This window comes from Rattus rattus, chromosome 4 (assembly GCF_011064425.1).
Source record: "Rattus rattus isolate New Zealand chromosome 4, Rrattus_CSIRO_v1, whole genome shotgun sequence".
In the NCBI taxonomy this organism is placed as follows: Eukaryota; Metazoa; Chordata; class Mammalia; order Rodentia; family Muridae; genus Rattus; species Rattus rattus.
Genome location: NC_046157.1, coordinates 14121282 through 14147734, shown reverse-complemented (window position 1 = coordinate 14147734; position 26453 = coordinate 14121282). Strand labels below are relative to the sequence as shown.

General features: G+C 44.0%; 1 protein-coding gene across 1 annotated transcript; it reads right to left on the bottom strand.

Annotated features, from left to right (window-relative positions):
- Positions 1–411: 411 nt before the first annotated feature.
- Positions 412–18555, bottom strand: Plaat1 (phospholipase A and acyltransferase 1). Its single transcript, XM_032900052.1, has 4 exons — positions 18311–18555; positions 9519–9657; positions 6701–6966; positions 412–2838 (listed from the first exon to the last, which is right to left on the bottom strand). Exons 2-4 carry the CDS (start codon positions 9655–9657, stop codon positions 2740–2742), a joined length of 504 nt encoding a protein of 167 aa, XP_032755943.1. The 5' UTR covers positions 18311–18555; the 3' UTR covers positions 412–2739.
- Positions 18556–26453: the final 7898 nt, after the last annotated feature.

Here is a 26453-nt window from a genome sequence, read left to right as displayed (position 1 = left end):
AGAGAGAGAGAGAGAGAGAATGAGAAGAAACTAACATAGCAGTCAGGCCAGCAAAAAAACAACACAATTGAAAGTTTTTTTAAAACAGATTTTAAGGCTGGAGCAGTTGACCACGGCTGAGGAGCAGTTTGGATGCCAGCGCCCACATTAGCAGTTAACAGATTCATGTAGCTCCAGGTCTGGGGCAGGGATCTGGCTGACACCTCTTTCTGTCATCTCTCTCTCTCTCTCTCTCTCTCTCTCTCTCTCCACATAAAAAAAAAACAAATCTACTTTTTAAAGCACGTTAGCTTATCATTAAAAGAAAAACATTATAGCAACCTTGAAGTTGTCAAGGCAAAGTTCTCCTTTACCTGACAGTCCTATTCAGTAATTTGACTCCTTGAATGGACAGATTCAGTTGACACAGTGTGACATTTAGATAGCATATTTTATTTGTTATATGTACATATTCAATAAAAGCACAGACATTTCTTTCCCTAGTATTACCAAAAACCTATCACCTGATGCAGATGATCTAAACATTCCATTTTTTTGAAACATGATAGAGCTGGACTCCATTACTGACTGCTGAAAATATGCCCAGACAATATTTTGTAGTGCTGGGAAAATAGCTGATCCAAGTTCAAGTTGCATTAAACACATGAGTACTGAAGGCCTGCAGGAAAAGAACCCTGACTCTCTTGAGGCTGCCCAGTCTAAGGTTGGCCACGTTTATGGCAAACCAAACCTCACGGGACTGATAAGGTAATAAACCCATGGATTAACAAGTGCGTTTCTGATGTTCTCTTTTAACACCGTGCTTCTTTTCTGGAGTGGAGATGTCAGAGTTCTCTAGAAAGGTTTGGCCTGAAGCCCCAAGAGGCTTTTGGTTCTCAACCCTACTCCTCCCTTTTCCTGGCTGGAGGTCTAATTCTGCCAGAGACGAATGTCTGCTGTGAGCTGGCTTGCTCTCTGTAAATATATTTTATTGAAAGGTGGCACACGAGAGGGAAAGAGGGAAGAAGGCCCAGTGGCTGCAGCTGCTCTTTCCTTAATGGGAAAATTCTCAAAACCTGTGTACTCTTTACTATATAAAGAATATATTATAAAATGCTTTGCCCACAGAGCTGAGACCTGTATTCAGGATAAAAGTATCTGTGTGCTTTCTGAGAAGACCATGCACTGAAGGGTGAGTTTGGGGGTTAGAACGAGAAGGGTCTGTTGTGGAAAAATAAAGAAAGGACAGAGGGACTCTGGGACGGGAGTGGCAGCACCTACTTCTGTTAACGTTAATGTAGCTAACCTTCATTAGCATGAGTGTTTCTAGCAACAAGGTCAAATCAGTTTACCAGGTGTGAGGCCTCCATTGAGCCTTCTGCACTGGACTTCACCATATTCTATCACTTTTTATCCCTATGTTCACTGACACATTTCCTTATGGACCGACCGACATGCTTTTGATAATGGCAAAAAAGGATGCTAGCTGTGTGGTTTATGGGGTCGTGCTATGATGCCCTTACATCCTCTTCGTGTAGAAAGACTTACATTCTACCTTTCCTGACCTGCTACTACCAAGAATGCTACAGGAATGGCATTAAAAGTAGTTTAATTCAACACATAATCAGTAAAATGGAAGACTAAAATCATGGGATTCCTTGAGGGATGAGGAAATTTGCGTTATAAATATAGCATTTTGCATCATTACTAATGATTGCTTGCCAAGGCCCAAAGGCCAAACCGCTGAGCTACTATACAATCTGGAAGGATCCATTTAAAGTCATTCAAAATACAGCCCATTGTTCAATACTGATTCCTGAACTCACTGGGTCTGAAAGTACGAGAGAGAGAGAGAGAGAGAGAGAGAGAGAGAGAGAGAGAGAGAGAGAGAGAGAGAGGCTCAGTGGATAAAGTGTTTTCATACATAAGCATGAAGCCTTGAGCTCAGATCCCGAGTCCATATAAAACTTGGCTTTTTAGTGCACATCTGTAATTCCAGAACACTTACCGTGCAATGGGGGCAGAGACAGGAGGCTCTCTGGAAGCTTGCAGGCTAGCTAGTTTGCCATAAGCTGTGAAGGACAGCGCATCCTGTCTCCAAAAAAAAATTTTTTAAACATAAAAAACAAAATAAAAATTAAAAAGATGGAGACCAAAGGCTGACACCTAAAACTGTCCACACGCACACTGCTCATAAGAATTCCATACAAAACCCCCCACCCTCTTCTTCATGTTCTTCCCACACAGGTGCTGTAATTGCTTTGTCGTTCCGAGATCCTTAAGTATTTGGATATGTATCATGGACGTATCCATGTATCCATGTATCCGTAGTATTGGATATGTTCGCTTCCCTTTCTTCTGACAAGGAAAGGAATAAGAATTTAGACATTGGCCCTAGCGACTACCTTTCAGAAGCATATGTAAATCGTTCTCCGCACCTCTGGCAAAACAGCCGTCCTTAGGGAAAAGGGAAACAATATTTACAGTAGAAGATGAAATGCGGTCTTGGTTTTGTTCAGATCCTCAGCTGGCTCGATCAAAAGGCAACTGCGTTTTGTTCAAGCTGCCACGGCAAATCTCTACTAGTGGGGAAAAACTTTTCTCCGCTCAGCGATAAGATTAAAATCAGCAAGCAATTTATTACAGAGTCTGCCATCCATCATGGGGGCCACGAGCAATAATGAAGCATTCAAAATAAGTATTCACCCCAGATTTCTCTCCCCTCACAAACTTCTTCATTCCAATCTCTTCAATAAACTGCTAAGATTTTGCTCCTTGTCTTTTGGGAAACAAGCCGAGGAATGTGAAGATGTCAATACCAGCTGCCACCAACCCGATGGTGCCGATTGCTCGGTTGGCCTAAAAAGAAACGAGAAACAAACAAACAAACAAACAAACACATCTTAATCTAAAGATGGCAGTGTTGTCTTGCAGCTTTGGTTTGCTACATAAGCCAAAGAACTATTTTAACGTACGACGAATGTGTTTAAAAGTCCAAGGTCCAAATAAGTTAGGAATACAATTGTGATTTTTATGATTGTGCAAAAGATGCAAACCCATGTCGTTTTCTATTCCTGAACATTAAAGCTCTTGGCAGTGTCTAAGCTCATTATGGACATGAGTCCTGGCTGCTCATCATAATCTTCTGAGGAGAGAGGGAGGGAGTGCTGTGCTCTTCTGCAAAACATGGAGACTGCAAGTAAATGGTTCTACCGCCCAAGGTCATCATACCACCAAGGTGTTTAGATGTAAGTCAAAAACTTCATAGGGCTGGAGAGATGGCTTAGTGGTTAAGAGCACTGACAGCTCTTCTAGAGGCCCTGAGTTCAAATCCCAGCAACCTCATGGTGGCTCATAACCATCTGTAATGAGATCTGATGCCCTCTTCTGGTGTGTCTGAAGACAGCAACAGTGTACTTATATATAATAAATAAATCTTTTAAAAAAACTTCATAAATGCTTGCTTTCCCTATACAGTTTGATCTCTCTCTCTCTCTCTCTCTCTCTCTCTCTCTCTCTCTCTCTCTCTCTCTCTGTGTGTGTGTGTGTGTGTGTGTGTGTGTACGTGTGTACATTTCTCTAACTAAAAGAGTCCAGGAGTATGATCTGTTATCTGAGCGAAGTAGCCATAATCTCTTATTTGATGGCTACAGTAAGCACATGTACTAGATAGTACGTGTCAACTTGAAAGTCGAGTCACCCGGGGAAAGGGGACACCAATGGAGGAATTGCCTCATCAGATTGCCCTGTGGGCACGTGGCGAGGGGAGGGCATCTTGGTCAATGTTTAATGTGGGAGGGCTCAGCCAGCTGTGGGTTGTGCCACTCATGGACAGGAAGTCCTGGCTTGTAGAAGAAAGCAAGGCAAGTGAGCCATGGAGAGCAGAGCCATCGAGCTGCTCCTCTGTGGTTTCTGACTCAGCACCCGTGCGACTTTGCACTCTAGCTTCCTGCAAATGTCTCCTGGAAAATGAAATAAGCATTCTATTTACCCCCAACATTAGCCATAACTCTAACCCTTCGGCCGCTTTTGGACAGTGCTTTGTGACATGGAACCAAGTTAGTACGCTTTAAGAAGAGTCAATATTAGTCAACCGTCATGACAAGTTGGTTTTCGTATAGACAGAGCGAGCCATTCTCAAAGTCAATTGTCCATCAAAGAGTTCAGACACTCACGGCTATTAGAGTATTAATCGTCATCGTGATGAGGGTAGCTAATGAATATTAATGGTTTTCGTGGCACTCAGCTAATATTTGCCTTGCATCCTCATGGGTTTGAGAGCAGTTTTATGACTGAAAAGTCATATTGAGATACTTTGGAGTCATCATAGACATCCTTAAATCTCTGAGGTTCAAGAGTCATGGCTTTCAAATAAAGCAAACTTTTTTTTTTTTGTCAAATATCTGGCAACTGCTCTTACCTAGGCAAGGTCACGCTTGAGAGCTCCCTCTGTAAACCTCATATGCTCTTACTATGGAGCCTCTTCCTACATATTTCTGAAATGCTGTACCGTGTTCTCACTGCTGCTTCCCTGTTGCAAACTGGCAAGACGAAGGAGAATTTGCTCCTTATGCTTACAGCCTGTGTTCTCTTTGTTATGTAAGCCTGTGATCAGAAGGGAGAAGGCCTACAGCTGCGACTCCTTTCCTTGCCTAGTCAGCTTTAACTGCCAACCTGACACCGCTTAGAATCACCTGTGAAGGGAGTGTCAGTTGAAGGATTGCCCTGTAGGCATGATGGTGGGGTACTGATATAGGATGGCCTAACCACCAGGGTTGCATAAGAAAGCTAGCTAAGTATAAACCAGTCCAGGAGTCAGAAATCAAGTAGGTTGCCCTGGCTGTACTTCTTGGATGTGAAGGGTACAGTGGTTTGAGAATGCCTTGTCCAAGGAGTGACGCCATTTGGAGGTGTGGCCTTGTGGGAGTAGGTGTGTCCCTGTGAGTGTGAGCTTTAAGACCCTCATCGTAGCTGCCTGGAAGTCAGTGTTCTGCTAGCAGCCTTCAGATGAAGATGTAGAACTCTCAGCTCTGCCTGCACCATGCCTGCCTGGATGCTTCCTTGCTCCCACCTTGATGATAATGGACTGAACCTCTGAGCCTGTAAGCCAGCCTCAATTAAATGTTGTCTACTAGTTGCCTTATTCATGGTGTCTGTTCACAGCAGTAAAACCCTAAGTCAAAGGGAGTCCCTTGATTGGAGATAATTTGTAGAATAGCATGTAGGGCTGTCTCTGGGTAGTGCCTGCTTGATCTTCTTCTCTGACATCCAATAATGGACTGCAGCCTGTAAGCCAACTCTTTCTTCCTCAAGACACTTCTGGTCATTACCACAGAATGAACCTGGAACTTTGCCTCTTTCTAACTCCCTCCCCCCAAATGTTTCCATGGAGAGAATGATCATGCAGACAACCTGGTCTTATCTTACAAATCCTATTTTCCTCTGTAATTGTACTTGTACGTATTTTGTAGTTTTATGCTTATGTTACCTATAATATTTGTAATCACTACCTAAATTATTTACTAAGAATATCACAAGGTGAGAGGCACACCAAGGACTCCCAGAGACACACTTGATGCCACTACAATGAACACGTATGTGGTATCAAATTGGAGACAAAGAGAAGGGTTGGTAAACTATGAAGAGAGAAGGCACCGGAAACTCGAGTAAGGAACAGCATGACATGAGTAGCCACCTGAGGCCATGCTGAGGTCTTGGCCCATGCACATCAAGACAAACAAACAAACAGAAAAGGAGGCAAAGAAATGCTATGTACGTAAAATTCCCATGAATAATAAAGAGCAAGGTCAGAAGCCAATGAGAAGGTCTGACCCAAGGAAATGGGGCAGGAAGGCAAAACCTGAAAGTTCAATAAGGCAGCAAATAGAGTCAAATGACAGCAGGTTCCAATCCTAGGAAAATGATAGGATCCCGCGCTTGGGGCGACCCCAGCGAGACGCTTTCAGCTTCTAGAAACCCGAGGCATGGGAGAAATCTCATGAACATGAGGCTTAGAGAAGGGATATACTTGATCAAAGGGCGACACTATTGTAGTAAAGCCTCCTTCTGTGTATTTTCTCAAATACCAAGTGCGCTTTTCTGTCGTCTCATTCAAGGCAGCAAAATCTCATGGAAACTGGACAATTTCTTGGAGTTACATATCGTGGGCGCTGACCTACAGGCTTTGAAGTCTCACAATGGTCTTGGCAGAACTTCTACCCTATGGCTTATTCGGGATTATAAAATCACCGGTCAGACCCCGGATACTTACTCTTTTCAAGATCCTATGTTTGAAGGCCTTAGCGAAGGCCCTATTATGAGGATCTGTGAGAACCCAGTGATAACAGGCCGAATAGCAGGCCCTGTGTGACTACAGAATTTATCAGTGTCTGTTTTCTGAGACTCGACAACTGCAGCAATGCACTGAAGAGCAGGCATGATCTGTTTGCACACTGCCTTGTATGGGCTTATTAAAGGGCGTGGCTGTCTTATAGAAAGATAGATAATTTTAGGAGCTTATCTGAGCCCAGATTTTAAGATGTCCAAGTATTAGTCTGTTTGATCTCTAACTTACTGTATTTTTAACAGCCCCCTTCTCTGCCTTTCGGCGTTTCCAAATTTTCTTGTTCTTTGCACTTTTGTTGAAGCCTAAGACCTTTACCATGACAGATAGGATTTTCTCAATGTGAGAAAGTTCTCGAACATCCTGAAGAAAACTCACCTGCTCTGACACTCCTTCTCCATAGCGGAGCAAGGTCACAAAATGCTCACAATTGTTGACCAGTAAGTCATAGGTTACTTCCTGCCCAATCGCGAACTCTGACCGTTGTATCACTTCCTCCACAGGGAGAGGAGGGTAGGTTGTGTCGTACTTGTTATTTATTCTGTATGTGTCATTTCCCACAACGTCCTTCAAAAGCTGCATTTTCACCAAGGCCTTTGTGCTGAACACAGACTTGGCACTTGAAAATGATGAGGGAATGCCATCTGTAATGAGAATGTTGATGGGCGGGGCTTAGCGATCTGATCCACAGAGTACCAATGACGTCTAGGAAAGAGGGCTAGAGATGCGGGGGACCGTAGATTGCTCTCTTCTCCTTATGCAAGAAACTAAAAGTGTTCTTGATTACAGTACTATGTGAGAAGGAATACAAGGTGCATGAACTCCTCTGCCCTGTTCTTGGCAAGTAAGGCCTTTAACAGTTGGCATTATGAGAGATTTTTGCATACATTTCTAGCAAGGTATGGGTCAGGTTATTGACCAATTTTTCTAGTGTGCCTGCTTATTCATAGCATCTGAATTCTTCCAAATGGATATCTTAGGGGTTTGCAGTGGCGTGTTCTGATTCTACGACCTAGCTGTAACTTCTTGCTTCTTTGTTCGCTTTCTCTTCCTTGGGCTTTAATGTAAGTCCACATTTCCTGCTGTAAAACCGCTAAGATCCTGCTCGTCTTCTGTCATTTCCTCTGGCCAGCAAACTGATGTCCTAAACCTGAAGCTAACTTCAGTAGGCAAAACACAGGTAGGGCCTCCTTCTATATTTTCCCCGCCTGAACAAGCCTTTGGGTCTCTTCTCTTCACCTGAGGTACCTCTACTGGGAACCATTGCCTAGATGGCCAGGACCCTTTGTATCTAGGTCTGATATGTCAATATCATGACTCCGCATGGCTTGGCATATTCTGGGACCTGATCTCTCGCCACACGTGCCTATCTTTTATGTATGGCCATCATAGTCCTATAACTACTAAGAGGAAGGGACTCTACATAAACTGACATGTAAATTTCTCTTTCAGTTATGACTAAAATTGAAATCTTTCTCCATTCTTCTATCTCTGTCTTCGCAACAGAGCAGCAACACTCATCAGCTTATATGGGAGACACTGGAAGTACACGGGAACAGATGTTGTATACACTGACGTATGTAATATTCTTTTTAAGTGGGGCTTTATGTCACATATTGCACTTTAGAATTTTTTAAATATATTAAGACCATCTCCAAAATAGTTAAACGTGTCCACAAATATGCTTTTAAAATTGCTATTATAGTTGCTTTATCTTATTATAGTTCCACCATTGCCTATTTCGACCCTCAGCTGCCTGCCAGAGCCCATCACTGTATTACATCTTATTCTCCAGAAATGGAGTTGTGGCTCACAATGGGCCAATTTAGAGTCATTCTCCATGATTTCTAAACTCCAATACACAGAGAGAGCAGATTAGCTCTTTCCTGTTGAGTCATAGAATTGTAAGAATGAAGCCTCAGCTTGTGAACTGTCTCTGTTTCCCTCCACAGTCAGAGAATGACAATGACAGGTGGGAGAGAAAAGATACTCGTGAGTCTAAACATCCTGACGTGATGCCATTCCTAACCCTGGAGCTGTCTGAGGCCAGCTCGACCCTTTCTGATGTAAGCCATGGACCTGTCTTTTCCCTTGTTTGCTTGTGTCTGTTATGTACAACTCAAAGATTCTAACAGACACAGATACCTTATACCCAGTGGTAAATTGTAACATGCTTAACCGTCCTCTGTTGAAAATTAAGCCATTGTCTCGTTTTCTTAAACCATTAGAAATGAAATTTGCCCTCATTTTTAAATGTTTCCCCAGACTCCTGGAAGTAAAATTAGATGCAGAGCATAAGAAATATTTGAAAACTCAAAGCATAGTGTGAAACTGGTTTTGTGAATGGCATTATCGGTTTCTATTTCTGTCAACCATATCCCTGTATTAATTTGCCTGGTCTCTGTCCTCCATACTGTATGCGGTCATCCTATCAGTGTCTTAGTCTATAACTTTCAGGTGGATTTAAAGCAGAAATGTCTGTTCTCTTCTTTTGGTGACTGTTTTCAAACTTTTCCCTTTGTGGCTTTTCTGTCTCTTGGCTTCTGTTCTTGGCTTTTGCTATCTCTCCTCTGAGGTACCAGTTTCCTAGCTACAATGAAATTACTTTTCTCACATCTTTCAAGTCTTACTTCTGATGCTGCTTCCTTGCAGAACTGTCCTAATTGTAGCTCTCCCCTTCCCCACTCCTATCTTTCTAGATCCAGGGCCTTATAGGCCACCTTCCTCATTTGGATTTTCCACATCCTTCCTAACATGTCTGATAATTTGCTCTTCCTTGCTCCCACTGCCTGTGAAAGTATAAGTACCAGTGTGTAGATATCTATATAGCTCGGTAGCCACAACACCGAGAGTAGCACTCATCCCATACTATACAATCTATCAGTAGCTGCTGAGTCAGCTGAAACCACCAACTTGTGTGAGACGTAAGGACATAGAGCTTAGTCATGTTTGGGGCCAATGTCTCCCTCAGCTAGTCATTTATTTGTAATTAGGAATATTTAAGATGGGGATTTTTAATTTTAATGTTATTTAGTCTGTGGAATCTTTTAAATGATGCTTTGGTCTTTGAATATCATTTTTTAAAATTAGTTGGACTTAGTTTCTGCATTTTATCTGTTTTATGATTTTATCTTCTGTTCCTTCTAATTACAAAATAACTAAAAAGCTCCCAGGGGGCCCTGGAAACAAATCTTACCTACAGGTGCAATGTTGATAACGTAGCCATCACCCAAGTACAGTGCCCAGTGCTGATAACAAGGACGGAACACTTCAATCAAGTCTCCTGGGTGGGGGTTGTGAGGATAGGTCAGACTGAAGCAATCGTTAACCGCCATCTGCAAGGACAGGCAGAAAGATGAGCTTGCTGCTAAGCTCACAGAACGAGAGTCTGAGGAAGGGTTGCTTCCACAGCATCAGAGGGACAAAGGAATTACTGAGATGACCTCGTAATAACTCAGACTCACACTGCTTTCTTTGGATGGGTGTGTGTGTGTGTGTGTGTGTGTGTGTGTGTGTGTGTGTGTGTTTGTGTGTTAGCAGCAAGGGGAGCTGGACCAGCTCTTGCATAATTCTCTACAGCAATGCTTTCTTACCATGACTATTCTTTAGATCTATAATTTGTTTGTGGAACTTCCTTCTGTACAAAATTTCAGTAGTATTAAGTATCAAAATATGCCTTGTTTGGAACAGGGAGGTGAAATAAAGGGAAAGCCAATGTATGGTTGTCTCACTATGCAAATTGTCTGAAACACATTCTAGAAAGTGTTGTCCACTCTTGCTTTGATAGTGTGAGTAGTCGGGGGTCCAGATCTAAGATGTGAATTCTTTCAGGCTGTGTGCTGTGCAGTGCAACTAAGAAGCAGAGGTGTGGGTGGATGCTGAACACTGTGAACACTAAAACATGTGAGCAGTATCCTGCAGCGCCAAAGTCACCTCACCACTTTATTTTAAGGAAAGACGGGCTACAAGCCAGATGGACATCAAGCCAGACATCAGGTGCAATGCGGGCTCTGGACCATTTCTTCCAGGTTCAGAATGTGTTCTGTACTGCAGCATGTTTGAGACTCTAGCTTCCACCTGCTACATCTCTGATGTCTTTTGTCCCTGTAACCATGACAACCAGCCCCACCCCATCCCTCACCGTGATTCCAAAAACAGTGAAGCAGACAAGGTGCAAGATGGGGAAGCTCACTGCACTGGTGAACATGACCTGGAATTTCCAAGGTGGCAACATTTCCTCCTTCTAAATCAACACCGTTTAGAAAGCACATATGTTTCTGACAGCTGGTCTTGTAGAGGTTACACTTTCTGTGTAGTCACAGAAAGAGAATAAGTCAGAAAGAGGACGTCACGTGCATCTCCACAATCAAAGGAAGAATAAGGGCGGGACACACGCTGAGGCTCTAGTTGACAATGATGTTCCTCACCATCCTGCTGTCCTGCATCTCTGTAGGGTCCCCACCAATGAAATGCAAGTGCTAGAAACTTCCAACTCGCTCACATGGTAGCATAGGCTAAAGACCTGGGATTACAGTTTTCCTTGCTTTCTTGGCACTACAGAAATTGTTTTAAAAGCAAAACAATAATTGATGCTAGAAGGGTGTTTCCCTGAGTATTGGCCTGCTGTCTGTCGAAATCTTCAGTCATCACACTGTCACAGGAATGCAGCCAAATGTAAGCTGTCCGTTTGTTGAAAAATAACCACAAACCAATTATATAAAAGCACTAAGTCTACCCATCCTCTCAAATATGTTTGAGTCTTACTTAATATGGATGTTCACAATGTGTTCACTAACAGAGGGGAAAAACCAGGTAATATACTATGATATAAACAAACATATTCTCCGGGAATAGAAATCAGCGTGCTTGCAACAGCTTGCAGAAATCAAAGTCTGTTCTAGCCAAGCTTTTAGTAATAATTTCTATTTGAACAGGGAATATTTGGAAATGTAACATGCTTTTCAAAAAAACATTATCTCAATTAACTCTAACTGAAAACCTTCATTTCTATTTGAGTTTGTTCTGTTATTAGCCCGTTCTACAACTAAAAAGCAATCTTTTCCATTTCAACTATTGGATGCAACTTCCTGAATTCTACTTGCCACTTGCTGATTCTACTACTGAGCAGGTCACTCGGGCAGAGGCTCAGTTGAATGATTTTGAAGACAGGCATACAGATCTCTGACTTCAGCTTGGTCTACAGAGTGAGTTCCAGGACAGCCAAGGCTACCCAGAGAAACCCTGTCTCAGAAAAACCAAACAACAGATAAGCCAGACATAATAATGTACACTGAGTTGGTTATCTCAGAAAACTATTGAAAGCACCCCTTGTGAATGGACTACAAGCTTTTATGAATACCTTGAAAAAACTGGCAAAACCTATTCAAGTGGATGGGAAGATAGTATTGTTTTCTGTAGACCTTTAAATTGGATTGTGTTTTGTGTCTGATTTGGCCCTTGTACCATTTAAAACAAGACGTATGGCTTTATGGAATGGGTGGTTTCACTGTAAAGAGTTAATATCTAACACACTTCAGTCTCTGACATGTGTTAGCCACACAAAACCTATCATAGTTTATTTTTTAAAATTATAGAACAATAAGCACGCCCTGTAAATAACCCCCAGAACCTAAGAGAGACCTCAGTGTTAGCATGTAAGGGGAGGTGTGGCTTCTCACAATGACCTCTTAGGTATCCTAGCAAGTTGCTACAAAATGGAATCTCAGAAACTCTCTAGTTCACCTTTTCCTAAACTTGGCTTCTGGGATCCCAGATTTTCTAGAAGTGTAGCTTAAATAACAGCCATCAGGTCCCAGTGCAAAGCTATTGTTTCTTAAGTTAAAGAAAAGTGAACTCTGAAAATAATTTCAACTAATGAGAGTCCTATGTTATCTCACAACAGATTTTCAATAATTGGAGCTAGAGTAATTGAGTATCTCCAGTGGGAAAATACCCCACGATCACCAATAGACTTCAACTTAAATCTTATGTCACATAGTGACAGAAAGAAACACATACATACACACACACATACATGTACACACACTTATACACACACACACATACACACACACACGAATATGGAGAAAATAGGAGAAAAGCCTTAGTATTGAGTTGGCAGAGTATTTATATTTACTGTCAAAAGTTTGATCCATAGAATGAAGACTCGATAAACTGGATATCCTCTAAATTAAAAATATTCACAGTGATAAAGTGAAGACAGAATCAATTACATGTCTAGAACCCTCAGTATGGGGCTGGAGAGGCAGCTCAGTGGTTTCAGAGCACGTGCTGCTTGGAGAGTTCAGTTCCCAGCATCTACATCAAGTGGCTCAGAACTGCCTGGAACTCCAGCTCCAGAGGATCTGATCTCTCTCTCTCTCTCTCTCTCTCTCTCTCTCTCTCTCTCTCTCTCTCTCTCTCTCTCACACACACACACACACACACACACACACACACACAGAGACCTGACCTCTGTGCATGGTACACTCATGTGCACAAGCCCACCCCCACCTCTCCACACACATAACTAATAATAATAAATGAATAAATACATTCAACAGTGGGAACGCAAACAGAACGTAAGAAGAAATGACACCTTCCATATTTCAGAAATTACACGGAAGTCCGACAAGCTATGCTTTACATTAGGGAAATGTAAGTTAAAGCCACAACGAAACATGACCGCATGTCCCTCATCTCAAATGGAACAGAGAGGTGACGCCATGGGCCAGCAACAGTGTAGAGCCCTTGCCAGTGGGAGTGCAAAACGGTACAGCCACACTGGAACAGTTTGTCAATATCCTCACCTTCGTGCCTTGTTTCCAAGATATGATCCCGCAATTATATCTTTAAGCCCTTGAAGACCTTAAGGAGCTAGGTCAGTGAAGACTTACCTTTAACCAGAATTGATTTCCAACTGTTTATAGTGACTTTATTCCTAATAGCTTCAAATAATTCAGCTGACCTTCGATGGGAGAATGGCAACAAACACCTCAATATTCAAGCTAGATGTGTGCAACACATGGGAAGGAGAAATAGCCCAGTGCTTAAGAGCACTTAATGCTCTTGCAAAGGACCTGGTTTTGGTTTTCCAGTTCCAGAGCATCTGATACTTTGGTCTCTACAGGCACATAAGTTCCCACAGGTGCACGCACGGGGACATTAAGCTTTTAAAAAATAAAAGTTAATAATCTTAGAAAGGTTAATAAATCTTTCTAAAAGTAAGAGTTTCTTATTTAAAAAAATATATATAAGGGACTGGAGAGATGCATCAGTGGTTAAGAGCACTGGCTGCTCTTCCGGAAGACCCGGGTTCAATTCCCAGCACCCATATGTCAGCTCACAGCTGTCTGTGACTCTAGTTCCAAGGGACCTGACACCATGACACAGGCAAAATACCGTTGTACTTAAAATAAATAAATCCTTAAAAATAAATAGAATAAATAAGCAGAATAAAAGGAAGTGCCCAGCATTCGCTCCCCTTCTACAAGGAACAACCAGAGTCGTCTATGTAGAGCTGCATTTAGAGGCCGGTGGAGATGAGGAAACACTGGGAATCCTCACAGTAGAGACTACAGCCCAGTAAAACTCAGAAACCTGGGACCCTAGCAAGGGAAGCAGAATACCCCAGCGTCTGCCACCCCAGCTCTACTCTTCCTTTGGGAGGAGTGAGGTGAGAGAGAGAATTCCAGCAAGTTCCACCCACGTGGATGCTGACAATCGTAGCTACTGGATAGTCAGCTTGAAGTCCATTTAGATTAGTAACCTGAACTTTGCAAAGCCTGGCTGTGGTAGAGGGTTCCTAGGGAAGGTTCAGGGTATGGTGACTGGTACCTATCTTGAGAAGTGGGCTGCTGTAGCCAGGAATCAAAAAAAAAAAATCCCTACATAGTCAATCTCCTGTATTACACAAACACACCTCAGCCCTGGCTCAGCAGATAGTTGACTCTTGAATCTACCATGGCCCAGCAGGGCGACTGTGCCTAACCTGCTGGATGTCTTGCTCTGTAGGGGGTTGGTGCTAGGAGATTGGAAGTGTTGCCTCTGAATACCAGGAGACCAACGCACTTGCTCTCCGAGAGCCAGGATATGTAGTTAGCCACATGTGGAACAGGGCCAGTGGTATCAAGACTGACACATGGTTCCCACAGCCCTTTCCCCAAGACCTGTATTCACAAGCCTGTTATCAATAAGGTGGGGAGTGGACCCCCATGACTCCCAGACATACAGGGGCCAGGTCATACCTCAGCCATACACTGCCAAGCAGAACCTGCTGAGAGAAATGCACTCATCTCTACCCCTGGTTCCACTCATTGGCAGGGACAGTCGTTGAAGCAGCAAAGAGAAAAACTGGAGTTCTTACTGCCGTCTGGCTGCCATCTGGTCCACTCTGAATTTAATGCCATTAGGACTGGGCAGGAATACCCCAATGGAGTGTAGTGGGTCCCACTACAAGAATCCTGGCCACCACAAGTAGTACAGTAGGTCCCAGTCCTGGCCACCACAAGTAGAGGCCCTTGCCAGTAGCAGAATAGTTGGACGGAACCGTCATCATCTGATGGGGCCACCATGGAACTAGTAGGAGTAATCCCACATTGAGTACCCCATGCCCTCTGCTGTAAAACACCACGCCCATCTGAGCTGCTGGAGTATCTCCACTCTCAGGGCACATGGAAAGTGCAGTCTGAGATGCTGCCACACTGTGTATCATGTCCAAATTTATAAATGACAGGTGTGGGAACTATAGGGAAACTATACTGCAGTACTTAGCTAGAATCAAAATCAACATCACAGGACAAACTGACTCTCCAAGACACATCTTCAGAAGAAAGATACTTACTAAGGGCACCTCTTAAAAGTGGTAGAGGCACTGGCCCAGCAAATGCACAAATCTCAAGGTAGGGGTAACAAGCAATGTGAAGAAGGGTTTAATGGGATATTCCCCTAAAAAAACATAATAGTTCTCTAGCAACAGATTTCTAAGAAATTAAGATGGATAAAGGTCTCAAAAATGATTATTAAAAATCTCAATGGTATCCTCAAAAACCCAGATTTACAATTAGATGAAATTAGGCAAACCTTGTAGCATAAAAATGAGAATTCAGCAGAGAAACTGAGGCAGAAATCTTGGAAGTGAGGAGGTCACTGAATCAAATAGAATATAACCCAGGAAAGCCTCGACAACCGACTGTACTTGATGGAAGAAATAGTATGTGAATTTGAAGGTGTGTGTGTGTGTGTGTGTGTGTGTGTGTGTGTGTGTGTGTGTGTGTGTGTGTGTGTGTGTGTGTGTGTGTGAGTGTGTGTGTGTCTGTGTGTGTGTGTGTGTGTGTGTGTGTGTGTGTCTGTGTGTGAGTGTGTGTGTGTGTGTGTGTGTGTGTGTGTGTGTCTGTGTGTGAGTGTGTGTGTGCGTGTGAGTAAGTGTGTGTCTGTGTGTGTGTGTGAGTGTGTGTGCGTGCATGTGTGTATGTGTGTGTGTGTGTGTGGGTGTGTGGGTGTGTGTGTGTGAGTGTTTGTGTGTGTGTGTGTGAGTGGGTGTGTATGTCTGTGTATGTGTGTGTATGTGAGTGTGTGTGTGTGTGTGTGTCAGAATAACAGAAAAGATTAACATTAAAGGCACAGAAACTCCATCCAGTGAGAGCATTGCTGAGGACTTCCCTCAAGTCTTGAGGAATATTCATCTGCACGACACTTGTCTAAAACTCAACTCAAAGTGGGACAAGGACCTGAATATCAGACCGGATGTCACAGAAGAAAACACAAGAGGTATTTCAAGACATCGACAGATATAATGATTTTCTGGATGGGATTCCCCATGGCATAGGAAAGAACAAAAATAAGCAAGTGTGATTACACAGAACTAAAACCTTCCAAACAGTAAACACAGAACAGCATGAAAAGACAGCCCACAGGATGGGAGGAAATATTTGCAAACTATGTTTGGCAAGGAGGGGCTACCATCCAGGATATATAAAGAATTAAAAAAAACTCAGTCTAACAAAACAAGTACACAAAATAAGCCAGACACAGAAAGGCGAGTACTGCGTGTTCTTTCTCATGCAGAAACTTAAAACGTTTGAACGTTAAATGATGTGCTGTGCTGGTTGGGAATGGCACTGGAGGGAGAGGCTGAATCTGTCCAATGCACACACTGCACAGATACAGAAATATAACACTGTTGATCTGTACATTCCTTACTTGTCAACAAAACCTGAATCAGAGAATTATGCTGAGTGAAAACAACAAACAAACAAACAAACAAACGCAAGGTCGGAAGGTTGTGTTCTTTGTGGTCCTACCTGTGCCCTTATTACGATGACAAAATTATGAACTCGGTGGATAAATGGTGTTCTCAGGGGTTAAGAGAGTGACGAGAGGGAAGGTGCGGCATGGCTGCCGGATGGACACGGCAAGGATTGGAGTGGTGGCTTTGTAAGCTGATTGTAGAGACCAACTGAGTTCATGCCAGGTTTAAAGTCACACAGGCACTGAGTGACACATCCGAGATTCAATTTCAAGTCTATCTTCCTACGCCAGTTTCATGCTCTGTTATGCCACTGAATATAATTAATAATTAATCAAAGGAGATGCCGGCTAAAAGTCATGGCATCTTCCCCTCTTCTCAGACATCCCTTAGAGGGAGAAGCTTCAAAAGCACAGAAATATCTACTTCATATAAACGCTTGGCTAGTGAACAAATGGAGCCTTGCTCTGGAGTCCCTATTTCTCCTCTGCCCAGGTGATGCTAGACCCATCTGTGTGGTTCCCAGAACCACACATTAGGCGAAGAGCTACGAAGGTTTACCTAACAGCTCATGTGCACAGAATCATATAATGTACAACGAAGGCCAGCATGAACATAGCACTCAATATTGTACAAGGATTTCATTTTTCAATTATGAAAACGGACTGCTCTGTTTATTACACTATTTCGGATGCATCTGGGGATGCATCGAAAGAAATAAGTGTACTGCACAGAGACAGTTATAGGGACATTTCCTGAGTGCTATTCGTATCTATGAGGCTGCCAATGCGGCGGGACACCCAGGAGAGCGTTTCGCTGACGACCCGCAAGAATACTCCTGGAAGTGTGAAACGTGCACTACTGATTCTAGCTTTCCAGCCTCCAAGAGCCTCCCAGTTCGATTTGGATGGGTTCCCATTTCCATCCACAGCAGTGCTACACCCAGAGGAGAGGCTTCTGTGAAGCCGGATATCTAGATTGACTTGCACTCAGATCCTGGAGCGTTGTGGATCTTTAATCCAGAAGTTTACCTGAGAGCTTTCACTCTGGGACAAATTCACCATAAACCATAGCATCAAAACCATGTTAGGCGTTGTTGCTTCCCCGGTACCGACTCGACTCCATCTTAATCTTGGCTCACCCTCTCACCCCACCATCTCTCGGTCTGCCACAGTGACACCTCCCGAGTTTCCCTGAGGCTCTCTCATTTTTCCTTGCTCATTCCTTTCCTGAGCATGTGTCAGTAACTGGTGTCTGGGGACCTTCTCCACTCTCCCAGTTGGAGGGCTGGTTCTTGTTTTATCTCTAGACATCGTTTCTAACAGAGTGTGTGGCACAAATGCCTGCCTATTTAATATTAAATGAATACGGGAACCAAGAATTTGAGACCTGTTCACAGTTTTCCAGAACACGAGTCGTAATCATACTACTAAACGCCAAGATAATATCACTGTCCACGGTTCCAAGATCTAAGACAATATGGCTACTTTGTTAGTCACTTCAGTGAGAAGAACAGAGCTGAGAAGTCTGCTCTGCCCAGTGGATTAGGTTTCCTGTATCCTTTCCGCCACTCAACAGTGTCCTGGTCTTGGAAAGCAAGAATTTCTTGTTCCTCTGCTCTCTCCATTTACAAAAAGAGGAGGCTGGATTTTAGTCAGGTGCTGTTTCCCTTTTGAACTTTCTGACGGATAGAAACAAGGTTGCCTAGCACCTAGAGCGCTTCCCCTCCCTCCCCAACGCACCTCCCTGCTCAAGCTGGGTTGTCTTAGTGCCCCGGAAGGCAGTGGCGGGCTTCCTGGGTTCTCCACCGGCTCCCTGCGGCGCCGCTAGCAGACCCTGGGTGACTCCATCCGCAGCACCCTGAGGCCAAGGCCACCGCCAAGGCCACCACAGCCGCCCTCCGCTGCGTCAACGCCAGCGTCCTCACGCGCCGCGCCACGCCACTCCTGCTCCCTCCGCGGGTTCCTGGCGCGCGCCAGCCAGATTGCACCGCGGGTCTCTGGCCCCGGACTCCAAGTCTTTGAACCTCGCCCCAGACCCACACCCTTCGTGCCACCCAGATCCTCCACCCATGCATCAGGTATCAGATCTCCGAATCCTCCGTGCACACAACAGGATCAACCCCCACCCCCACCTGCAAGGAGTCCCTACCTTGGGGACCAGTCACCTGACACTGAAGCCCTCCAAGCTGGCTGAAGCAGACACACTAATTGGTCACAGCTCAGCCCCAGCCCAGTGCCTGCTTGGTTTCATTCTCCCAGCAACCAGGACCTTGCTGCGACAAACTTAATATGGTAACAGACTCTGGCCATGCTAGGTGCTACAGTTTTAAGATTGGCTTGTCTTGTCAGGCCGGGTGCTACAGTTTATAGGCTGGCTTGTCTTGTGCAGAGCCCTGAAATGTTTATGTATAGTCGTCATGGATACACAATATACCACGTTCAAGCTGGACGCTGATTCCTTATGGGACAAACATTTTTTTTCCTCCCTCTGCTCTGCACCCCAAAGAAACATCTCTGCTCAACAAAGAGTGGGAGATGTGTTGCTTCAGAAAAGCCAATGACTCATACACTCCTGCGTGGGTGCACACAAAATTGTCCCTCTTAGAATGACCCAGAACCCAGGAGCCAGAGAGGACAAACTGACAAAAATCAACATAAGCGTGGAGAGAGGGGAGGAGGATGAGATAGGGAAAATGGGATCCAAAATTACCTGGCTTGGGATGGGATGGAGCTAGCCTTCATTAAGAAGCAGAGGCAGAGTTCCCTCCCTTGTCCTGACCTGAAAAGTCCTGGATCTAGACAGATAGGTTCCTTTCTCAGCTTGACTCCTGACTCATAACACAGCGATCCTGCCTTTTGAGGCCAGACAGACCAGCCAGGCCAAGACCAGCAAAACAGCCACTGAGGTTAAAAATAGAGCTGTGGATGGCGAGGATCCTCTTTCTCCGGGCTTAACAGAGTGCCCAGGAGCTCCAGCAGGCTACATAGGCAGACTCTCAGTGAGCTTTTCTGAGAGCTACACGGGAGTCTGCTAAAACTACTCTTAGTCTAGATTTGTGCACTGGTAGACATCGGATTTCAACCGAAAGACACCTCCACGGAACAAAAGCTTGTTAGCGGCTAGGTTTGAAGTGGGGAAAGGCAGCTGCTTTCATAAGGGTTGTGGATGTGGATCGGTTTCTGGGATCTGCAGCTCAGGGTCCCAGGTGACGCTTTCTAATCAGAGCACTCAAAAGGCATCAGAAGCATCTGGAACCTTCAAATGGCATTGTGGGTAAGAGTACTTGAGAGGTTGTAGGTGTGCTCTTCATGAGTTAGTGTTTTTTTCCAAATCTCCCATTTGATGCATATTTAGTTATAAATAGGCCCTTCAAGCACCTTTCCCCGAGGGAACACATAAACATGTATTTGCCTGCGTCCCTCAGCCTTTCCAATTGAGTCATCACAGGAGGAGGTGGTATATGATTTTATACCGGAGAGTTAGTGCGAGCATTTACAAAGCCATCCTGCTTATGAGCTAAATTTATTACGTTTGCCAGGTTAATCTGTTTTCTCTAATCGGACACTTAATCATCCCGTCTCCTTCCGGCATTACGGATTCATGAATGTCAACCGAGGAGAGTTGCTCAGTCAGGGCAAGATGATAAATGATCGCTTCATTTTGGGGGTATTTGTGACTAAGTGCCTCGTAATAGAATTAAGATGAAGTAAATCTCATCATTTTCGTTCTAGATCCCTGCCAGGTGTGGGGGGAAAAATGCATCTGGCCAAAAGCAAAAGCAATGCTACCACTGAGCGGGGTTACAGGTGAGACAAAGCTTGGCGTACAGGACAGAGTTAGTTCTTCTTCACCCCTATATGGTGGGAGTTGGGAGAGAGTTGACCATCCCCTGGCACCATCTGGGTGAGCTGCACAGAATTACCATTTCCAGAAAGCAAGGGGGAGCCCCCGGAGAGTGAATGACAACAGTGTGGACTCTCAAAAGCTATAGTTATGCACCGTACAGATTGGGCCAGATGTTCTGTTTCACCCAAATAAGCAGCTACTGGCTTTTCTTGTTTGGTTGGGTTTGGCTTGGTTTTCGTTTTGCTATTAGAGTCAGAGCCTGGTTGGGTTGGAAAGGTTGGAACACGGAAATGACCCCAACGGATACGATTTCATCCCCTCTTTTACTGAATAAATGCTAAGTCCGCATCTGAGCAACAACTCTGGGAGAGAGTAAGATCCATTCAACGTGTGAAGACAAAGCCCAATTTGACATGAGTGGCATTAGATGGAGACCTCCAACCATTTACACACCACATCCATGTATTGTGTGTGTGTGTGTGTGTGCTTCTTATAATTAGCAAAAATATTCTCATTGTTTTGTGTCGCTTGATTCTCCCTAACACACCCCTAGCTCCTGGGGTTCTGGCTGTTGCTGAGGGATGTAAATCTCTGGTCTCCTGGGGCCAGAGTTCTCAGTTCTGAGTCCCCCTATATCCAGAGTCCCCCTTCCATTGTGCAGTGAAATCAAAACCTCACGCTGATTTATTTATGGAATGGTTCTGGGATTTAAGCCAAATTCCAGGACAAAACACATGGGTCACCCCTGAGCGACACAGGATTCTACAGCCTTGCTTTTGTGTTAAAACTAATAATGATAATAATAACAACGATGAACGGGTTAACAACTGCTATCGTGGATATTTTTAAATAGTTAGAAGCAAAGACTTTAAATGTTCTTCCCACAAAGAGATAAGTGAATGATATTGTGGTAAATATTTAATATTAATCGGGGGTTTCTACCCTGCCATGGATCACTTAGTACCCGGATTAAAAAAAAAACCACAAAACCTTTATATTTATGATAAGCCTTAGCGCACCAGAGCTGGGCACAATCTATCCTATCTATCTATGCTATTATGTCTACTTCCCTGCTGATAACCCTGATATGTGACTTGCCATGTTCTGCCTGGGCCACACTTACTCCTACTGGCCAGCCCTCATGGCCAATTCTCAGGATCCCTTACCTCCTGGGGTCTTCTCCTCTCTCCGCCTTCTCCCTCTTCTCTTGTGGTCCTACCTTAGACTCTAAGTCTGGGAATCGAAACTCTGCCTACCTCTCTTCTGCTCAGCTACAGGCGGTAGACATCTTTAGTCAACCAATAGTTTTAAATTAAGGAGCCAAGTTACATAGCATCACTTGGTGTACATGAGGATTTTCTCATCCCTGAGACAAGCAGATCTTGGGGGCCGGGATTTAGCATTACAGTACATAGCAACAGACCAAACCTCGACAGAATGAGGTAGCACCCATGTGACTATTATACAATGTATGAATGTATTAAAACCTTATTGTGTACTCCACAAAAATGTTTAAGTATCTGTCCATTAGAAAAACAAAAACAGAAACTAACACAAAAAACATCTAGAACCTGGGGTAAACTAAAATATCTCAATAATTAAATTAAAATGAATAAACACTGTATATACTGAAGAAAATCTTCTCAAAATAAGAAGGTGTGGAGAGCTCTTGGTGCTGCTTCTAGAAATTTGTCAAGTTTTTGTCACTGGGCTCACACAAGGAAGTAGGCTCAGATAAGAATAGTCACATTTGGGCTCAAACAAAGCGCAAGGTAAACTCTGCTGCCTGGCTTTGATCTAAGAACTGACCATGTCTTTTGGACGCACCTAGACTGATACAAACGCAGACTGGGAAAGAATAAAGGTGCTTTGGCTTCAGCTGGCTGGGTCGTGCTACAGTGTTGTCTAATTGTCTTTTTCTTTTCAATCCTCACTCCTCCCTTGAGACCCTGTAGACTGACTGAGCTACTCTAGTCAAAAAGACTTGCACAAATACAAGACAAACAAAAGCTGGCTTGATACCTGGTCTTTGTGACGACCTCATGCTTTACACAGATAGTTTCTGGGAGTAGGTAGTGGCTGCTAGTTATATGAGCACATGAGTTAAAACAGTCATTTAAATAGTTCAAGCCTGCCCCTTTCCCTTCAGATGATGCTATGAAAGTCAAAGGTTTTTTGTTTTGTTTGTTTTGTTTTGCTTGTTTGTTTTTGACTCGTCAAGGGAAAGGACTTCTCAGCGTTCAAATTGCTCTCCTCGGTCTACATTGTAAGCTCTGGGTCCCAATGATGGGTACTAGACATCTGTGCCCTTACTTAATCCTAGTTCTGATGTCTTGGAGACAGGGCTTCCAGGGCTAGGCTGGTGGGAAATGACTAAGGGAATCAATAGTTACATTGGCCAACTGAGACAATTCTCAGAGCAGTGAAGGGCTGGCTACCAATCAGGGCAATTTCGTGAAATCTAACTTGGAGGTACAGAGACAGTCAGCATATGGAAAGAATGATATGGAAGCACCGTCTAGAGAAGTAGCATGCATTCTGCTTGGGGAAAAGCCCTGGACAGTACAATGGAAGGCTTAGGTTCTAATCCCAGATGCGTCCCTCGTTGGCTATAGGACAGGGGCGCGTTCCTCAGGTCTACTGAACTTAGGCAACAATGAAGTGGGGGAATGATGACATAGCCTGTTGTCTTCCCACATTTGTGAATGGGTTTTAAAAACATAAAAAGCTTAACGTATGTAAGAAAACCATAATTGCTCAATAAAACAACCCAAGGGTGGCCTTGAAAACAATGCTTACCTTTCTCCATTTATAGGAAGAAAAACATCTATAATAGAGCCATGACGTTCCTACTCCTGCTCTTCCTTCCCCTTTCCAGTTTAAAATACAGAATAAGCTATCTTCCTTATCAAGTGCACCATTTATATACTATAAATATGTCACTTAAAAGGTATATTGACAATGCAGTTAACCTTTTTTGTCTTTTATTGGTCTTATAAATAAAAGCACACCACTGAAAGAATGCCACAGATAGGGATGTAGACTTGAGCCTAGGGGAAAATCATTCTAGGTGGCAGGCAAAAGGTAATTTTGACTGGCCCCCTATAAAATCCAAATTTCTGCACCAAATCTTAAAGCACGAGTGTTTACAGGACTCTTGGTGACAAGAAAAGCCATAGTAAATGTGCATTGGCACTAAAATTCATGTATCCATGGAAACCTGTGAGGTTCCAGAGCGCATGCGCTTACAGCCTCCAGTATTACTCCTTGGGCTGAGGGGATCAGGGTGCTACTGCACTATGGAGGGCTGACAGATTGCTGAGAGCTCCTTACACAGGCATGTATTGGCTTGTTTTCTTCTGCTAGATGTAATTATGGGGAAATATAGAGATCTCAGCCATCAATGAGAAAAAAAAACATGTTTGTTTACACATTCTTACATCCTAGAATATACTGTATTCAACTGAGTTTTAATCAGAAAACCTTTGATAGGCCAGCAGCGGCCGGCCTCCTCCCCCACCTTTGGCCACATCAGAATGTCTCAGAAGTTTCCTGTGTGAACAGATGTGTGTGTTTCTTGAACAATGAAAGAAAGTACCACAAATGTTATACTGTTTCTTCTTGGCGATTTAAATGTAATCCCTCCCAGTGATTCCTGTGTATCTCTTTCGAAGCGAACTGCACAGAAATACCAGACGGTGGGGTGGTCAGAAGCATCACCTGTAACTGAAGCAGTTATTTAAAAAAAAAAAAAAAGAAAAGAAAAAGAAGGACCAAGCTTCTAATGAGGTAACGCGATGCTATTCACAAAAGCCTAGTTATGTAGTGATATATTTTTCCCATTTTCCTTCCATTGACTAGTCTTCGATTTTTTTTCACATAACTTGGAGATGATTGACACATGGAAACATGTAAAATTGTTAGGGGGCCTTTAAAACACTATGTTTTATCCTCTCTGAAACTTGTACCTGTTAGCATTCTGTCTAAGTTCCACCCACAGTTACCTGGCAGTAGCCAGGCAGGCTCCGCCCCATAGTTACCTGGCAACAGCCAGGTATGCCTGACTCTATAAAAGGGGCTGCTTGCCCCTCCTCACTCTCTAGTTCCCTTCTGCTCTCTTGTTCTTTCTTGCTCTTGAATTCCCTTTCCCCCTCTCTCCCCATTCCCTTCCCCCATCTCTCTTTGTGTGCTCATGGCCTGCCTTTACTCCTCCCCTCTCCTCCACTCTCCTCCCTTCCCCTTCCCTCCCCTGCCCTCCCCTCTTCTTTCTCTCTCTCTCTCCCTCCCTCACCCCTTTCCCCTCATAGTACCCTCTTAGCTCCCCTCCCCATGCCCTGAATAAACTTTATTCTATACTATACCATCATGTGGCTGGTCCCTCATGGGGACAGGTCCATCATGGGCCTATAGAGGGCTCCCCCTTCCGCCACACCTCACCATACCTCCATAGAACATATCCTGCCCCCTTTATCTTTTTATAAACACATCTGTTTCCATACTCAATCTTCTAATAGATCGTTACCCAGTGTGGTGGTCGTTGGTCATACACAGCACCTCGGATGTGCCTGGTGCATGTGTGAAATAATATTGAATGTGCTGGATTAACCAGAGCACACCACTTGCTATGGTTTGGGTAGGAATTGCTGCTACTGGCTCCTTTGTTGAAGACTTGATATCCGGCTGTACCTCGATTTGAGAAGGTGATGGCAACTTTGGGAGATGGGGCCTGGCTCAGGGAAAGTAAGCTTCTGGGAATGGACTTAGAGGTGGTTTCTTGTCTCTACCCTTTCCTGTGCCATTTCTAACCACCATGAGAGAACAGATACTCTACCCGCCCTTCAGCCATGCATGCTACTTCATCAAAGGGCCAGAGACAACGGAGTTGGCAATTGTAGTAGACTGAAATCTCTCAAACCTGAAGGAAAATGTATCTTTCCCCTTTTAAATAGCCTTGCTCAGGTGCTGACTGGTTTAATGTCCACCCAATACCAGCCAGAGTCATTTTGGAAGAGGGGCTCTCAACTGAGAAAAATGCCTCCATAAGATATGAGCGTAGGCAAGTGCACTTTACTGATTGATGATTGATGTGGTCAGCGCACTGTGGGCGGTGTCCTGAGAGCCATTAGAAAGCAGACCGGAGCAAGCCATGAGGTCAAGCCAGTAAGCAGCACCCCTCCATGGCCTCTGCATCAGCTCCTGCCTCCAGGTTCCTGCCCTGTTTGAGTTCCTGCCCTAAAATTCCCTCAGTGATGGACACTGATTTGAAACTATAAGCTTTAAAAAAGGCCTTACCCCCACCACAAGATGTTTTTGGTCATTTATCACAGAAATAATAACTCTGGTAATAATGATGAATTAATAATAATAGTGATAGCAATAACAATAAAACGGACATTTATCACGGCAATAGAAACCCCAACAAAGACAGAAATTGGTACCAAGTCATGGGGTGTTGCTGTGACAGACCTGACCATATGTTTTTGGGGGGATTATGAAAGGACTTTGGAACTTTGGATTAGAAAAGATATTGAGGGCTCGGAGCTTATGAGCTCTTGTGTGGACTTAGAAGATGCTGCTAGGAGTAGTTCAGACCACGGAGGCCTGGCTTATGAAGTTTCGGGTGAAGGATCCCTTAAAACCTCTATCAGGACCATTGATATTTTGAATTAAGGATCACGAAAATGAAAGCTTTGCTTTATTGGGACAATTGAGGCTAGTGAGCTAGACCCGGGAAATTAGTTGTGATTAAGAATAAACCAGCGTTTTGGAAGTAAATTCTTCTGAGAGTGTTTCCTCAGGATCAGCACACAGAAGCTGGGGTCCAGAGGAGTGATGGGCTCCTATAAAATAAGTTAAAACGTTTCTTACTCCAGGAGGGGAGAGCCAGGGCACAGTTAAGTTCTGAAGGAAGCAAAATGTCATGTGGGCCGCCAGACATCACAGTGTGTAGCAGTTTGTCAGGCGGTGCTGGTTTTGAAGACGCGAAGAGGTCATGGAGAAGCCCTGAGTCTTGGCCCCGTGAGAGTCCAGGAGGGG

Bases quoted from the DNA above. Each gene is read 5' to 3' on its own strand.
- Plaat1 (XM_032900052.1), bottom strand. From the start codon at position 9,657: ATGGCGGTTAACGATTGCTTCAGTCTGACCTATCCTCACAACCCCCAC. The intron at 6,967-9,518 runs GTAAGATTTGTT...TTCTCATTACAG, and splicing joins TATCAACATTGCACCTGTAG to ATGGCATTCCCTCATCATTT. The intron at 2,839-6,700 runs GTGAGTTTTCTT...GTTTCTTTTTAG, and splicing joins GAGAAGGAGTGTCAGAGCAG to GCCAACCGAGCAATCGGCAC.